General features: G+C 40.1%; 1 protein-coding gene across 1 annotated transcript in view; it reads left to right on the top strand.

Annotated features, from left to right (window-relative positions):
• The window catches only part of FAM171B (family with sequence similarity 171 member B), a 37,465-nt gene extending 29,156 nt beyond the window's left edge, over positions 1-8,309 (top strand). The window contains exon 8 of the mRNA XM_005530324.2: positions 220-8,309. Coding sequence (XP_005530381.2) covers positions 220-1,555 — 1,336 coding nt within the window. The 3' untranslated portion in view covers positions 1,556-8,309. The remainder of the gene's footprint in view (positions 1-219) is intronic.
• Positions 8,310-18,392: the final 10,083 nt, after the last annotated feature.

The following is an 18,392-nucleotide window of genomic DNA, read 5'->3' as shown; positions in this document are numbered from 1 at the left end:
GTTGATAAAACAGTCTTTTGAGGTTAAGACTTGTCTTCTTAGCTTAACTGTAACATGTAGCCTAATGTTTTTTTTTTAATTACTGTTGTTACAGAATTTCATTTTAAGTTTGTGATGTCAAATTACACTACAACTTCTTAACCAAAGTCTAACCTTCAGCTTTGGTTGTCCAGTGTTTCCTAATATGCTCTGCAGTCACCTTGCTTCTCTTTTGCATAGGGATAAGTGTCGTCAGACACAGAAGAAGGAAAAAAACACAACCAAGCTGGAGGTCATAAAAAAAGACCAGACAACGTCAACAACTCACATAAATCACATCAATGCTGTCAAAGGGTCTTTAAAGCTGGAGGATAAGTCCCAGTTATATACACCGAAGATTTCTTCATACAGCCCTCAAAGAAGGCTGTCCATAGACACAGAAGATGGAAAATCACAAGACAATTTTAAAATCTACTCAGAGGATGCTTCTTATCAGTCATCCTGTCAGACTGGTCAGGCAGGAAATTCAGTCCATTCAGTGGAGCCTAGTGCTAGAGTGAGGCTTTTACAGCAGCCAAAGCACAGTAACAGTAATATTTCCCAGGCTCCTAGGGACATTCCAGACCAAAACAGATACCTTTCCTTGAAAGAGGAGATGTATGGGCTTTCCCATATCCCAGAACATCTAATGCATATTTACAATCAGCCTATTGCTATTCTTCAAACCTCAGACCTTTTCCACTCCCCAGAACAACTGCATCCTGCTAAATCCGCAACTTTGCCAAGGAAAGGGCAGCTGGTGTACGGCCCCATGATGGAACCCATGAATCGCGAGAGTTACATGCAAACACTCCCTAAAATTCCAGTGCACTCTCATCCCCAGCCTTCTGCCTGCAGAGATGAGAGCAGTGCCCTGGATGGTGAAGAGGGCTTACCTTCCCAAACATCCAACTGGGGCCGTTACACCAACAGCTTACTGGAATCTGTCTCTGTTCCTGGGACGTTGAATGAAGCAGTTGTAATGACTCCGTTTTCATCCGAACTTCAAGGGATTTCGGAACAAACATTGCTGGAACTCTCTAAAGGAAAACCATCTCCACATCCCCGAGCATGGTTTGTGTCCCTGGATGGAAAGCCAATTGCTCAAGTGAGGCATTCTTTCATAGATCTGAAAAAGGGCAAAAAAACTGAGAGTAATGATACCAGTCTGGACTCTGGTGTGGACATGAATGAGCATCATCCTAACAGGAAATTGGAGAGAGAGAAAACTTTCATTAAAAGTATGCCACATTCTAAGATTCTTTACTTGGAAGATCTGGATCTGAGCAGCAGTGAAAGTGGGACCACTGTTTGCACTCCAGAGGACCAGGCTGTGAGACACATTATGGAAGGAGGGAATGGGCCAGTACTAGAACAGCACGATGAGGAAGGTCTAAGGAAAAAATCTCTACCAGGAAGTCATGAATCTGATATCCCTTCTGCTAAAAAAAGGGATAGACCACCTCTCATGAAAAGAGATAGCAAAACAAATATCTGGAAGAAAAGAGAGGAGAGGCCACTTATTCCTATAAATTAAAACACTATGTGCTTTGTGCTGTTGCTCTCCCTGCTGGTTGTTGACCTCTTGCCTGCTTCTGTAATTCTGCAGTGTTGGGTTTACAAGGGAAATGCTGTTTTCTAGTATCAAGAAAATTTTCATTTTTTTTGAAAAATTGAGTACAGATTGAGTTACCAAACTTAAGCTGGGCAATTGATATTCCATGTGAATTTAAAACAGGGAAATGCTACTATTAAACTTTTCCAGTTCCTAATTTTACTGGTAGTATGGGGAAGGCCCACATTTTACTTAGCCTGTCATTCTTGGACACACCTTTGGGAATGCACGGTGAGAAATGTAGGCACATGATTTAATTTTTTTGTACTTGTTGCTAGTGCAATGGTAGCCTAGTTAAAGCCATTCCTCATCCTTGTTCCTAATCAACGTGACCATCTGTACAGTATTTTATATGTGAACTTTTCTAGGGATCTGTTACTACTTCTTTGTATAATGTGAAATGTTTCATACGTTGGTCCCATGACACCAGCAGATGTGCTCTGTTGGATTTATCAGCAGAGCTCTATAGCATTACTGCTCTCCCTGTGTGCCCATCCATGTGCAATTCCATACAACAGGGGGGAAGGAGAAGTGTAAAAGTGTGGCTGCTGCAGTTCATGGTCCCTGCTATCTTGAGATGTTGCCCATCTGCTTTGTTTAAATCTGCTTTTTTGTGGCCCGTGGATGTTGAAGACTGATATGAAGGGTCCACACCCAGCAGAAAAGGACTGGTTCTGGTAGCATTTGAAGCAGCAGCTACTCCTGATCCCAGTGTCTTGTTTTGGCTTCTTTGTCAGTGAACATCTCTTCTGCATGCTGTTGGGCCAGCTGTGCTCCAGAGTATAGCCTTGAATCTCTGCATATTTATAAGTGAGAGTTTGGCCCATGAAGAAGAAATGTGCAAGATTAGACAAATTATGCCTTGGAAATAGTTTATTGAGCAGGAAAGCTCGGCACTGTTGCTTTTTATTTTATGCTTAAAACAATGGGAGATCATTTGAGGTTTATGTGCCTACATTTTGCCAGCCTGAGCTGCTTTTGTCTAGATTTGCAGAGGAGTTAAACAGGCTTTAAAAGTCAGGGGGGGAGGGTTATGAGCATGAGACAGCAGATTGCAAAATTTGGTCTATAATGCAATAGAAATACTATTTATGACTCATCTTAGAGTTAAATTTACCAAAAGTCATGAATGCATGAATTTTAACTAAGATATGTATAGAGGAAGGAAAGGCCATCAGAATATTCTTTAATTTTAATGTTCATCTTGTCAAAGTGATCATTTCAACTTTGGCTAACAGAAAAATGGATGCATCTCTTAATGTGCTTCATATAGTAAACAGAATGTATTTCTGTGGCTTTGAGGCTGTTTCCCTGGTGAAATAAGTTCCAGCATTTTGGCTTTGGCAGTTTGATTATAAATCATCCTAAAAAGGCTTTATATATGTTTCCCTTAAAGCTTAGTTAAGGTTCTGTACCAAGACCCAAACTTACAATGCCTATATTTGAATTGTGATGTGAGTGGTGCTTAGTGACTTGCCCTATAGTACACTCAAGAGTTGGGAAGTATCCTATGCAGCTGGACTTCTGGGAATATTTACTCAGGAAATATTACTGTGAAATATGTCTGTTGTGTTGGGATTGTCAGTTGTCTGGTGCTGTTTCTAGAAGAGTATGGAAGGTAACCAGGATGGTACCAGCAATGCATCAGTCCAAACTGAGTATTTGCTTCATGAAAGAAATGTTCCTATTGAGTTCACAAGCATGAAAGTGCAAATTAAGTTTGAGATAGGGGGGTGTGTGTGGTGGGTTGACCTTGGCTGGATGCTGGGTAACCATCAAGCTGCTCTATTGTTCCCCTTTCCCAGCTGGACAGGGGAGAGAAAATAAGATGGAAAACAACTCCTAGATTGAGGTAAAGCAGTTTGCTAAGGCAAAAGTAAAAATCTGTGTGTGCACAAATACGAAAATAATAGGTTTGTTCTCTACTTCTCCTCAGCAAGCAATGTGTGGCTGCTTCCTGGGAAGCAGGGCTTCAACACCTGTAGTGGTTGTTCCAGAAGGCAAACCTTGTAAATAACAAATGGCCCCACTTCCTTCTCCTTTCCTTAGCTTTTATGTCTGAGCTGATGTCACATGGTATGGAATGTCCCTTTGGTTAATTTGGGTCAGCTGGCTTAGTTGAGTCCCCTGCCAGGATCTTGCCAACCCCCAACCTGATGATTGGAGGGAGTGTAGAGAACCAGCACTGATGCTGTGCCAGCCCTGCCCAGCAGTAGCCAAAACACTTGTGTGTTATCAACTTTCCAGCTCCCAGCGCAAAGCACAACCCTGGGAAGGCTGCTATGGGAAATGAACTCTAGTTCAGCCACACCCAGTATCCATGGGCATCATCATCACAGATGGGAATCTCAGTTCCCGTGCCTGGAGCGCCTCCTCCCCCTCCTTCAGCACAGACCTTGGTGTCTGCAGAGGTGTTCCTCTCATGTGTTCTCACCCTGCCCTTCTCTGGTCACAATTACATCTGCACAGTAACACTTTTTCCTTCTCAAAGCTGTTATCACAGAGGTGTTACTATCATTTCTGATTGGCCCAACCTTGGTCAGCAGTGGCTGCTGTCCTGGAGCTGCTGGTAATGGCTCTGCTGGACACAGGGGAAGCTTCTGGCAGCTTCTCACAGAAGCCACCCCTGTAGACCCCCCCCCTCCCCACTGTCAAAACCTAGCCACCTAAACCCAAAACTCATGGTGGAGCAGCTGTTCCCCTGCAACCCATGGGGTATAGATATCCACCTGCAGCCTGTGGATGATGCCTGAAAGAGGCTGTGAGCCATGGGAAACCTGTGCTGCAGCAAGCTCCTGGCAGGACCTGTGGAGAGAAGACCCATGCTGCAGCAGTGTCCTGGCAGTACTTGTGGGCCTGTGGGGGGCTCACACTGGAGGGAGGCTGTGCCTGAAGGAATGAACCCTGAGGAAAAGTGAGTCACGTTGGAGCATTTGTGGAGAACTGTTGCCCCTGAGAAGGACTCAAGTTGGAGAAGTTCATGGGGAGCAGCCTCCTGTGGGAGGGACCCTGCGCTGGAGCAGGGGAAGGACATCTGTCCCTGAGCAGCGGAACAAACCACGTGTGATGAACCGACCCATTCCTGTCTCCTTGTGTCACTGCAGGGAAGAAGTAGAGCCGGGAGAGGGAGGGGTGGGGGGAAGGTGGTTCTAAGATTTATTTGACTTGTCATTATCCTGCTCTGGTTTTGTCAGTAATAAATTCAGTTAATATCCCCAAGGTGAGTGAGTCTGTTTTGCCCGTGACAGTATTCAGTGAGTGATCTCTCCAAGTTCTTATCTCAATGAACCTTTCATTGCATTTTCTCTCCTCTGTCCACTTTGTGCAAGGGATTGGTAAGAGTGGCTTTGGTGGGTGCCTGGCCAGGGCCAAACCACTACAGTGTGCAAATAAGTCTGTAATTAAATTGGCCTAAAGAACCTAAAAGAGGTTTAATTATGATTCATCCATTTCAGATGTGAAGATGGCTTGTCATATTAGCATGCCTTTGGTCCTCTTTCTAGGTAACAGGAACTTTGTTGTCCAAGACCAAATACATTTTTGCAAGACTTTTTTTTTTTTTTTTAATGTGCAGTTCTATTGGATTTTTTGTATGACTTTCTAGGCCCAGATATTGATAAATTTATCCTTTGCTTTGTTGTATACATTAGTAGGAATCAATTTATATATGCACATCTTCTGAAAGATGCTCTTGAAGTTCAGTATTGCCCTGTTTGCAGAGTTGCATTGGTTCTGATGGCTCCCTTTTCAGAAAGAGATTATACATTCTGTTGAACATAATAGAAAATCCCTAACAAGCTTATGGTTTTGAGGAATTCATATTAAGTTCCTGTGTCTATACTTGAAATTTTGTTTGCCTACAGTAATATTTCAGACTTTTTAAATGCATTTTTCATTGTATATACAAAAAAGATCTAATTTCTCAAACTTACTTGTATCATCAAAAAATATAGACTACTGTAAACGGCTTTATTTACGTGAGTTCAAAGGAAACAAGTTTGGCACTCCGTTGTTCTCATTCTCTGACAGAGTAGGTATCTGGTCATCAAAGAAAAAGGATTAGAAATCAAACTCTAAAATTATTATGACTATGATTTCTATTCATACAGAGCATTTTGGAATAGATTGTCTCAGTCTTCACATTACAGCTGTATGTTGGAACTTATGCACTGGAAAAACCTGTCTTGCCTGCTAGAGATTAGAATTCTTTTCGGTTTTAGATTATTAAAAAAAGGAGTTTGACCATGCTGAGCTCTAAATTCCCCAAAAAATTCTACATGATGTGTAATATGTGGAGAAGACAGAATGTCACAGTGAACTTTCTTTTGGTAGTCAAACTAATGTTTTTCTATATTTCTCTATATTATTTCAATGTATGAATTTATAGGAATCACTGAATTTATTTTTTAAGGTATTTTTTCTGTTGGCTCTTTGTGGCATTGACAGACTGTTAAAATGCTGATGCCAGAATTAGGTGTATACGAAAATTAGCAAGGATTTGTGGCACACAGCTCTTTGGAAGGCTTGGAAAAAATTCAGAGGTTTTGACTTTGAATTTGGAGGTTGCTTACATTGAGAATAAGAAGTGGGCCATGTCTGTGAGCCCCTTCTAAGGAGAGGGGAATGAGCAGGGAAATTTGGAAAGGATATAGCTTCTTTCTGATGCTAGTTTGAAAATGGATACGTGTTTGTGCTTTGGTGGAATCAGTTCTTTCTGAACACAAAGGTTTGCAAGGCTTATGTCTCCAGGCACTTCTTGAGCTGTCAGCTTTTGCAAGAAAAGCCTTTATTTATGTACATATATTTTTAAGTGCAAGTTCATTGACAGTAATTTTTAGATTGTTACCAAATGCTAGATACTATAGATGAAAAAATAATAAAGGTGGGGGAATCACTTAAAAATCGCATTCGATTAAGAGAAAAAAAGAAAATCTTCATAGAATGGTCAGAAAACAGAACTCTGGTATTACAAACCTGAAAGTAAAAATTATGTGTTGATTAGGGACATTATTTACCACTACAAAGCTAGAGATGACACACCAAAAATAATCCAGGATGTAGAAATGTTTAGTTGTCTCCTTTGTTTTTATGCAGTAATTTGTACCAAAGAGGATGAAATGAACGGGCACCAGTATAAATTATTTTTAGTTAAAAAGTGACAAAGTTTCACAACACTACTGATCAAACACTGTGCAAATGAAAAGGCAGTGCACTACATCTGTTGTCTAGTACTTTACATAAGGAAAACCTGGAGATAAATTAGCCTGCTGAAGTGCCTTTCTCTTTCATCAGACTTATTTTATCAATGGGACACCTGACTATCTGAAAAGCACATTATGGATTTTTTTCTGTTAGCCAAAAAACCCCTGAATTCATACAATTATGTAGCTTTTATAATATTTTAAAAGGCAGATCTAGTGTTTTTTATGTTGGAATACTGACTTCTGCATGTTGATGATGATGGTAATTGTTGTAAAACCTGGTTTTGGTATTTTATCTTTGAAAAGAAATTTAAAAAATACATCTTTAGCAATCTGAACAGTAGTGTCTTTTAAAAATGCACATACGGGATCTGATTCAACTTTGTACATCAAGTGCAAGCTTGAAGTCACTGGATTTACAATTATGAAACTGACTGGGATATTAACTTCAAAAATTAAATTAATATATGTTTATATATAAACATTATTATAATGATAAAAGTCCTTTTTTCAGCTGCTAGCTTTGCTTGCCAGTAGCAGCAGAAAGTGTATGGAGATGGGTATGTAATTCTTATTTTCTAGAACCAATTTTTATCTCAATTTAGGAGCCTAACCTGCATTTTTTAATTGCTTTTTAATTTTTTTTTTTTTAAATTCAGTGGTATTATGAAAACAGAATACTATGCCTACGGAGTTAAAGATGAGCATACTTTTATAGTAATTTGTACTAATTTGAGCCACACTTCTAACAGTAGACAGCTACATTTACATTAAAGAATTTATATGAAAGGTGGTTAAATGACTTGAATCTGAGATTCATTTTCTTTTAAAAGCAGTATTCATTGTGTTCTGAAAAAAAAAAAAATCTTCAGGTTTTTTTTAATATTGGCAGGGCAAAACTCTCATTTCTTCTTGTGCTAGCCCTCTCAGCCTGAAAACTGTTTTACCAAATGAATTTTTTCAGTCAGTTTTAGGACTTACTGAATATTCCTATATTCCCCCTCCCCAAAACATCCTGGTACTTTATTCCCCAGGTAATTGATTTAGTTCCTTTGAAGCACGTGTTGCACATGTTAGAACAGTACTATTTTTACATGTCACTGTGTAGAAAAGCAGATTTTAGTGCTCATTAGAGCATGGTGTTCATACAAAGCCTGGCTCTGGATGTTGCAAGGCAGGTGAACTCACAGCACTGACTGTGCTCACCACCTTGAATTTTGGAGCCTTATATTCAACAAACACTTTATGACCTTGGCAATTATTTTCAAAAACTCTCTAGTATGGGTATTGTTTATGTAAAACATTCTTGATATTCAGCATCCTGGTTTTAAGTATTTCTACCTTTTTATATTTTGTCAGAGGTGTCTTTTCAACTCTGTATTTACTACAGTATCAGTGTATCTGTCGCTGAAAATGTAACTAAGATTTGTAAAATGGTATAGCTTATGCAATATAATAAAAATTCGAAAAAGTTATAGATACCTGAATTTTGAGTATCTTTGAAGCCACATGTTGTTTAGGGACATCTCTCAACACTTTCTTTCTCAGTATCATTAATATATTTCTTTCATCACCATAATTCCCATGACAAAGGAATGTCATCCATCTTCCGGTTGCCAATTCTAATAGTCACATTCTCTGTTCTGTTTCTTGTGGAAAAAAACACTTCTTGTAGTCTTCAGCTGGACCTTGGAGACAATTTCCTTGCAAACAAACAAAAGCACATCCACAGAATAGAGCTAGGTTAAAAAGTTTTTAACCCTTTATGATAAAATCATAGCTAAATAATTTATTTAGAAAAGGACAATCCAAATGCATACTACAGAAACATTTGGAGATGTACTGCACTAAAAGCAACTTTAAAAACATTTGCTTTGTTTGCCATGGATGTTTGCTTACAAAGCAAATGTTGTCTATTCTCTAGGTGAAATTGATGCCAAAAAGATTTTTGGCTTTTATACATTTTTCATAAATTTGTAGCTGTGTATAATTATTACATAGTTACTTAGTCTTTTCTCTAGAGTGAACCAAGGATGTTTTGGTTTTTTCCAGATATTATAGACTTAATAAATGTGGAGCTAGAAGCTGGGAGGGAGGGCTTCAGTGGGGGGCAGAACTAAAAGGCGGTTATATACTTAACTGTTCATCAATTAACTGTTCTGTTTAACAATCATCTAATTGGATGATTTATGTTAAGTATACTAATTTGTTCAGCTTTTAAAATTATTGGAGTCCTGTATCATGTGCATTTTGCCACACTTGCATCTGAAGGACCTTCACTGAACCACTTTTTATCATTTAATATTGTTTGGCTTGTGATTTTAGGCATCAAAGTCAGTTACTTACAGTAAGGCAGAGAAGTAAGTGATAAGATACACTCAAAGGCTGTCAAAATACTGGTTTAAAAATATTTATTGTAGTGCTTTCCTACGCTGGAAATGCTCTGCAGATATTACAAGGGTTTCCAAGGTGGCTGTTCAGTCTAGTTTTCTCTGTTGCATTCACAAGTTGTTCAGTTTCTAAATTCTATTAGAATGAGAATAAGAAGTGCATATTTTTCTCTGTAAAGTGGACATTCCACTGCAGAGCCATTTCTCCACTTCATCTTGGTGGTCCACCCAAAGTTTTACGCATTTAATGTGAACATTACCACAGATGTATCTACAGAAAATGAATTCCAATTTCTGTTATCTCTCCAAAAATAAGAAAAATCACATAGCAATACTCAATAATCTTCCCTTTTCTTATCCTCCTTCCTATCCACCCACATTTTAGCTCCTAAGATTGTTACATTTTCCCAGATTGCAAAAGAGCTGTTAACAACTGTCAGGTATTTTTCCTTGTGTATTTATTCTATCATTAGAAATGTAGCAAGTCTGAGAACAAATTTTATGCCTAACCTGTACTAAGGGAACAGAAACATTTTCCTTAATAACACCTCCTGATGTATGGGACAAACATCCTCTTCATCAGTTTCTCCCTGAAATGCATCTGTCATTCTCTTTCTTGTGTCTTAAACTGTTTTACAGAGAAAGTATTAATTGTGTGATTATATGAGAGAAGCTGAGTAATCTTACTGTAGCAAATTCAGTTTAAGAAATTAAAATCAGTTTTTAAAAATAAATGTAAATCAAGGGCTTAGTCCCCCTCCCAGCTTATATTCCTGTCAATGATTTCTTCAGTGACCTGATCCTGCTTTCCAGACTCCCAAAAGAACTACCCTAGCCAAACCCACTAATTTTCTGTTTTTGTGGTGGGTTTCAATTCAGCCTGCTGAATTTTGAGGTAAGTAATCCATTCGGATTATTTTTAGAGATGGAGCAGGGGCACCAGTGCGATGAGGATCGGCTGAGGGAGTTGGGGCTGTCTATGCAGAGATTTTATGGCTCTCTACAACTCCCCGAAAGGAGGAAGGATGTACGTCGGGCTCTTCTCTCAGGTGAGAAGTGACAAGACGAGAGGACACAGCCTTAAGGGGAAGTTTAGATGGGACATTAGTAGGAGTTTCTTCCCAGAACGGCTGATTAACCATTGGAACGGGCTGCCCAGGGATGCGTCACTGCCCCTTGATGGTGTTTAAGGAAGGACGGGGACGTGACGCTGCTGTCGGGGCGCCGGTGCTGTGCCACAGGTTGGCCTCGGAGGTGTTTGGCAGCCCAGTGAATGCTGTGCTTCAGCCACGGGCGCACGCAGCCTCCGTTCCCGGCGGGAACATGCGGGATGGCGGGGCCACGACCCCTCATCGGCCCCTCATCGGCCCCTCAGCATCCCCTCATCGCCCCCTCAGCCGCCCCTCAGCGTCCCCTCAGCCGCCCCTCAGCCGCCCCTCAGCATCCCCTCATCGTCCCCTCATCGGCCCCTCAGCATCCCCTCATCGTCCTCTCATCGGCCCCTCAGCATCCCCTCATCGGCCCCTCATCGGCCCCTCAGCGTCCCCTCAGCCGCCCCTCAGCATCCCCTCATCGCCCTCTCATCGGCCCCTCAGCATCCCCTCATCGCCCCCTCATCGCCCCCTCATCGGCCCCTCAGCGTCCCCTCAGCCGCCCCTCAGCCGCCCCCGGGCACTGGAGGGGCGCCGCCTCACCCTTCCTGCTTCGAATGCGCTTGAAACACACGTGTTTTATTTCGTCTATGATATATTTTATACCTATTTTATTACGTGTATTACGTAATAACATTACGTGTTTTATTACGTGCCTTTTGAAGGCCGATCAGGCCTGAGAACTTTCGGCAGCGGGGTTTCGGCTCTGTGCGGCGGTCGCTAGGGGGAACTGTTGCACTCCCTCCAGCCTGCCGAAAATGCTTCCATTTACCATCTGTTAAATATTTGTAACAATTCTTCAAACAGTTGACAGTTACGAGTCTTTTGGTAACAGATGAGTAATTGATCAAGTTTATACTGGATATAGTATGTGTGTGTATATAACACCTATATTATAACAGAATACAGTATAATATTATAGTATGTATTATAGTATATATTATAATATCAGTAGAAATTATGTATTTTATATATATATATAATATTAGGAAAAAGTTCTTCCCTTTCAGGGTGCTGAGGCCCTAGCACAGATTTCCCAGACAAGCTGTGGCTGTCCCTGGATCCCTGGAAGTGTCCAAGGACAGGTTGGAGATGACTTGGGCCAACCTGGGATAGAGGAAGATCTCCCTGCCCATGGCAGGGGGTTGGAACTTGATGACCTTTAAGGTCTCTTCCAACCCCAACCATTCTATGATAATGTGGTACTGGAGGTTTCAATCCCATGTATGTTTTTTAAGGCATAAGAAATTCTTCTTGCTCTGTGCTTGGCTTCTCTGAAATACTTTTTTGTTTCAGAAGTGACTGAGTCCAGCTGGAACGTGACAGAGATGGAGCTGAGCTCCTAGACAGGCAGAAAGGGACAGCAGAGGGGCTCAGGGGTGCCAGAGGAGGTGGGATGAGGTTCTGGGACCTGCCACTGTGCCACAACAAAATGGATAAACCCTCCCTGTGCCAGATGGTGAAGGAAAAGTGTTGGTGAGGAAAAGCTGATCAAGCTGCAGAATCCCAATCGGTGCAGAGGTGAGAACAAGGTTAGAAAGAAATGTTTTTGAATGCTTGACCCATGAAAGAAACAGGGGCCTGAGTGAGAGAGAGCTGTCGTGTGAAAGGCACCGACTGCACAGGGATTTGATACAGCCACAACAGGGAACAACTCAGGTGAGCTGGTCACTTAACCAGGGAACAACTCAGGTGAGCTGTGACTTGAGTCAGCTCAAGTGGGCACATCAGACTGGAACAGTTGGCTGTTTCTAACTAAATTGTATATCAAATAGTCCTCAGAGTTAATTCTTTCATCCAATTTTAAATAATCTTTAAACTAATCCTGCCGACAGAATGAGGATAAAGAGAAGGGAGCTAGAAGAGGATCGGTAGACAACATCCCTAGGTGCAATGTTCTTAAGCAAAATCCTCAAGATACCATTTTTAGCTAGGTATCAAAGACTTCTCATAAAATCTCCTGGATCAACTTGTTCAGATTCTCTTCCTTGTCTTCACCATGGCGTCATCTCTCCTGAAACACGTTCTAGTAAATAAAAAGTTATTTTTCACTTTTCTTTCCCCTCACTTTCCCTATAGGCATGAGGTACTATAGAGTTAACAGCCATGCAGAAATGTTTTGGACCTGCTGTGCGGGAAGAGGAATTCTAAGAGTGGATAAAATCAATCCATGATCTTGTGATTTATACAATTCTTAATTCTAGGTTTGAGAATGGTACCTAACAGTGCTTTTACCTTGCAAAACTTTTGAAGCATGGAATTACAAATACTTAAAGGATTAAGTTACAGATTATTTCAAATTTCTCCATAGAAGAAGAGCTTCAGAAAAGAAGTTATTGCAGTAAATTTTACAGATTAACAGCTGTGTTGAGCATATTTTGGACCATATTTTCCCCAGGTCATTGCATAGGGAACGCTTTTAGTGAGAGCCATGGGAATGTTGTTCAATTTGTTTATTATAAGTAAGGCATGACAAACAGTTCCCTTTTGCAGTTTCAGAATTACATGACATGACACAAGATGCATCAGTTTGCTCTTACAAACTGTTTGCCTCTTGAACTATTCCTGTTCCTGAGCTGGTCTGATATTTATTCACTTTTTGTTCTGTTCGGCTTTACTGGCCTTGGAGTACAAGTGTTCTTAACCCTCAGTCCCTTATAACATTACAGAATTTGAAATCGCTCTGTTTTATTCCACATTGGAACAGATCAGCCTGTACTGATTTCTGCCAGCATAGTTTGAATGGCATATTCAGAGTATGGGCACTCTCATGCTTTGTCTCAGGATCCACTTACATTAATGTTCTTTAGAAACAGCTGTGTGTAAAAGTAATAACTGTTGTAGGTTTTGTCCTAATGTTTTTTGAGATGGCACCTTCCTTTTAATTAGTTTTATTGCATTTTAAGGTAATGAAATCTTCAACTTTAGTGTCACTGCACAAAAGCTTCCTGAACCCCAGAATTTGTTTGCAGTGTAAAAGGTACAGCTGGGTTGCATCAGCTGTCTGCGTTCAACTCTCTAAATTGTTACCATGAAGTGTCCAGATAACACTGGATTATTTTGTCCTCATGGAATGAAATTTTGAATACTGTGGGATCCCAGTTCTGAATTTAATTTTGAAATAGAAAGTAGGAAAAGAAAATAGTTTCCCACCTCTGTAGAAGGTCAAATCTCTATTTTCTGTATACTTGGGAAGTCTCTGACTTCCAGAATTTAAGCTATGTGAAATAATACAGGAAAAGGAACTTTGCCCCTCTCTTGTCACCTTGTCAAGATTTATTGGGCCAGAGAGCACAAAGATGACTTTTTTCTTGTTACTTTATATATTGGTCTGTGAACACTTGGACTTTTTTTGAGAAAGTCTCAATAGTAAACAAAATTAAATACGAGGAAGTAGAAAACAGATATGTAATCCTAATATTTCTGAAATCCCCTGAAAATTACGAAAACAAAATATATAACTCCTGTCAGAGATAGTAACTTAGTGGTGAAAAAATCTAAGGATTGTGAGACTTAAAAAGTAAGATGACCTTGTGGTAGACCAGGACTAAAGAGAAGCTCATCCTGGTTCTTTTATAGGCTTCCTGAGGGACCTTGAGCACAATAGTTTAGTGTCTCAGTTTTCTCTCAGGAGTGTTTCCTTTCTCCTCTTCCCTGCCTGGTCTGATAGACCAATCCCCCTTTCAAGGAGGGGTAATTCAGGGCTCTCAGTATATATTGGCAGTGGCACAGTGGAGTTCTGATCAGCTGCTTTCTGCTTTACTGACAATCACTAAGCAATGCTCCTAAGTTTGGGATTTGGATTTGACCAATAGAACATTGAGGTCCTGAAACTGGGCAGTAGTTTCTGAGCAAAGCCGCGTGGGTACAGGTCTCTGTCTGACATCAGCCAGCTGCCTTCTTTCCACATAATTTCAAAAGCTATAAATATAAGGAAAAAAACCAACAAAGACCCCATATCAGAAAAAAACGACTTCTCCTTTTCCCCTCTACCCAAAATATGAAGCTTGCATTGTGACACCGACCTGGAACAGAGTACAGCATTGATAAATTGGGGCAGATTTGCAATGGAACGTTGTGTGTTCAGTCCTGCCAATAAACTTGCCTGGATGTTATTTTAAAATAGATTTTTAAATAATTTGGAGAATAATATTTACTCTTGCTTACATTCTTATATGGACAATCAGAATGATCTCCAGTGGGATTTCATGACTCCTAAATTATTTAATTATTGTTCAAGAGAACAAGTGTCCTGAATGTGAAACACAATGTTTTTATATGTACTGTGTATTAATGCTGCTATAGGGGCAACAAAACCCCACGGCAAATGAAAATCTTTTCTATGAAAAGATTGTGAAGCACTTCTGTTGCTGATGCTTCACCTGACATCTGCAGATTTGGTTGTTTTCTTTTTTCTTTCAGTTACCTAAAATGAGTAAAACCTAAAAATGTTCCCCAGTTATATCAGTGAAAATACTGAAAACTTGCTTTTCAACTGCTGTTGCCATAACCACAAAATGAGCACATCAAAAGGAAGAATTATTGAGTTTCCTGGATCTCTGCTCACAATCCTTTCAACCTTGTGTTTTATATTAGTATTTTGTTTAGATTTGTTTTTTTAACTATCATATAAAAATGTCCAAGTGATATTTTTTTTTTCTTCTAAATCTTCTGTGTTTGTGCTGTTTAACTGTTTTTGTGACTATATAGTACAAGGTAAATCACATAGGTGTTTTATCATTATAAAACGGCATGATTAATATTAAAAATTTTATATAGTAATGCTGCCTATAATATCTGGAAGGACAGTAAGGACATATACCCTAACCATAGCCTGAAAAGATATTTTTTATTATGTGTGGGGTTTCTGTGGGGGTCATTCAATGATCTTACTTTGCTACAGTTTATCTAGAAGGCTTTGCAGATAAACAAAACCCCCAAATGAACTGTATAGTGGGAAAAGTTGTGTATAATGTTTTATACAGTACATGACCTTTAAAGCTCGACTTCAGAAAAGGACCAGAGAAATAATCACTAAGAGCAGTTTATTTTGGCACAGTAAAATGAAGCGGTCTTGATACTACTGACTACTGAGTGATATGTACTTGAGTTTAATATGTGCTGTACTGTTCTTCTTCTCTACTTTTACTTCAGTTCACTTTGTACAAATGACATTGTCAAGCAGGGACTCAGGTTTGCAAAAGTATGTTTTTAATGACATTTCAGAAAGATTAGTACTGACAGGTTTTTATATATATTTCCTATGTGGGGCCAACTCTTCCAGCCCATTTCCTTCAGTGATATCTGGAGAGGATCTGATAAGCTTTATACTGCTTTTCACAGTTCAAAGGGCATTGTCTTCCCCTTCACTCCAGCTGACAACAACAAAGTCAGACATATGTTATCACCATCACGCAGGAAGCTGTGAGCCTGCTTGTGTTCAGCAAAGTACAAATGCAGGAAGAGCGTCAGGTTGGTTAAAAGCTGAGGGAGCTGCGCTAAGGTAGTATAGAGCTAATAGTACTATAAACCAGCAATACCCATGCTGTATGCTGGGGATGTTTCAGTTCAAGGGAGGGTGGTTATCTGCTGCTGATGGGTTTAATATTATTATAACATAACTACAGGTATCAATTTAAAACCTTTTACAGTTGGGATCATCTCCAGTGGTGGGGCTGCATAGCGTTAGAAGAATAATTGCTTAGTTAATAAAGACCAAAGCTGCAGCGGGATTAAGTGGTAAAGAGTTGAACATGAAGTTCATCTGACCAGACACAATCTCACTCTATTAATTAACAAACAGGATGTAAGGTGCCTTACATTTGTTCTGGATTTCCTCATTTTAACATACAGTGTGTTGCGTATCAAGATTAAAATAACGTTCGATATATTAACAAGCTCATCTAGTGAAATGCTGTGGATCATGACAGCATAGTTCTGGGAAAAGTGCATTTTCCACCTCTGTAATTTTACAACGTGAAAGGTGGCTTAAAAGAACGTTTTACATTTCAGCACTGATATCTGGTATTTTGGAGCCACAGTCATTAGTGCTAAATTTGGGTCTATTTGCAGCTTCTCTTCTGCTTCCGGTACATTGTTTACTGCTTCAGGAAAGTCTTCCCAATACATTATATTAGTTCCTATCCTCTGGCTTTTGGTCAACACAGAACAAATCAGGTTAGCACACTGAGTTCCAGCTTCTGTCTCTAAGGACCACTTCAAGCTCTGCTATGATGTACTGCTTCTACCTGGAAATTCTAGGCCACACCATAAATATACGCAGATATCTGTGGGAATAGAGCACTGCAAAAGTAGAGTTATGTTTAATGCTTGTCCATGCCTTCAGGGGAGTCAGGAATGGGATCTTTGGTCTGATGACAGTGCCAATGAGTGCCTTACTGCAAGCTGTCCTCTCTACTCGTATCTCTGTTTTCACACCATCAGTGGCTATGCCAAGAGCTTAATATACTTTCAGAAGGGCCTTAAAATGGTTTGCTTCCTCTATTGAGATCACTAGATTACTTTAAATGAGAAACGAGCACTTGAGCTTTTTCCATTCAGAAGTATCGATCCTGCTTCCAGTGCCATACCCTGCCACTTTGGAGTGCTGTGTGGATGGAAAGAGCAAGCAGCTGTGAAAGTCTGGTGAAGAGGTGTGAGAGATGAGTAAATAGGATCATGTTATGACTCAAACACAACCTTCTGCATTCCTGAGCTGCCTGTATATCTGGCAGGGGGCACCTAGAGCAAGAAACAAGTATTCACAGCAACAAAAACTCAGAGACACTGCAGGTAAAGGTCTTCATCTCACACAAGGGATGGCAGCAGCTGGGCTTAGAGGCTGTCCCTAAAGACTGCTGGCATTAAGCACTACTTTAGGCCACTGCTCCAAGGTGGAGGATGAGGGTAACAATAACACTTGAGATTTCAATCCTGAAATAGACCATTATGGCATGTAACCCTTGCTGTTCCACTATGGAGTTACTGCTGTAAATTTAAATTAGCCATTGCCACATCCTGCTATAATCCAGTAAATCTCTTCTGTTTTACTTGAAAGTGCTTGAATGGGTTTAACATTATTTTATATTATGGTCTGTATCAGTACTACAGAGTTTGTGTATGTGTAAATGCCTGGGTTTACATCACATCAGAAATGTTAGGATTTTCCTGGGGAAAAAGAAGTGGGAGAGCAGGTGGAATGTTAATGGATAAAAGATTTTCTACCAGCTGGAAAAGAGATGTGTGACCACATGACAAAAAGCTCGAGGCTGTGTAGACACAATGAGTAGATATGCACCCGTACCAGTGACAAGCAGGGCTAGAAGTAGGAGCCAGGGCAGGCTGCAGAACTGAAGATAGGGTATTGAATGAGAAATTAAATGGCACTTACAGCTTTAGCCAAGTGTACTGGCATGACACTACACATCTGCTTTAAACTTAGCTTAAAACAATACATTTTTCCATGACTTCAAGCCGAATTATCCATTGCTACAGCAATCTGTAAGTCATACCTGGCATCCCTTCGTGTTAGCTACAATCCAAGTGCATAAAAACCTGTGCTCACAGATAAAGTAAAAGATAAAATATGTCAATGAGGAAATGACCAGAATTAAACAGATAGTGAAACTAGAGAAACAAGAGATGAGGCTGAGGGAAACCTTTTAGTGAATTGACATTTAAACTGTCTATTCAGGGCAGATGGCTCACTCAGAGAAGAGGTACTTGGAGGACTATGCTTGTGGTTCTACAAGAAGTATGAGTGATGTTATTTTTCTTCTGCCATCTCTGAAACTTTTGGTGTGCTCAGTCTTGGAACAAAACCAGTCAATGGAGTAATTTGAGCTGAACTGCTGAGATCTGTTTCTTTGATTTCAATATAGTCTGAAGTGAGTAGGTAGCCTGTTTGTATGTACAACTGATCATCTTAATTAATCTGAAGCTTTTGATCTTTGTCTATCTGCGGTTCACAGAAATGGCATTTAACAATTCCAGTCCTGATTCTAGAAGACTGATTCAT

The sequence above is a fragment of the Pseudopodoces humilis genome, chromosome 8, assembly GCF_049639895.1.
Source record: "Pseudopodoces humilis isolate 2021_Gansu_Grassland_sample_001 chromosome 8, ASM4963989v1, whole genome shotgun sequence".
Lineage (NCBI taxonomy): Eukaryota > Metazoa > Chordata > Aves > Passeriformes > Paridae > Pseudopodoces > Pseudopodoces humilis.
Note: the sequence above shows the minus strand (reverse complement) of the source record. Positions and strands in the feature narration are given on the sequence as shown.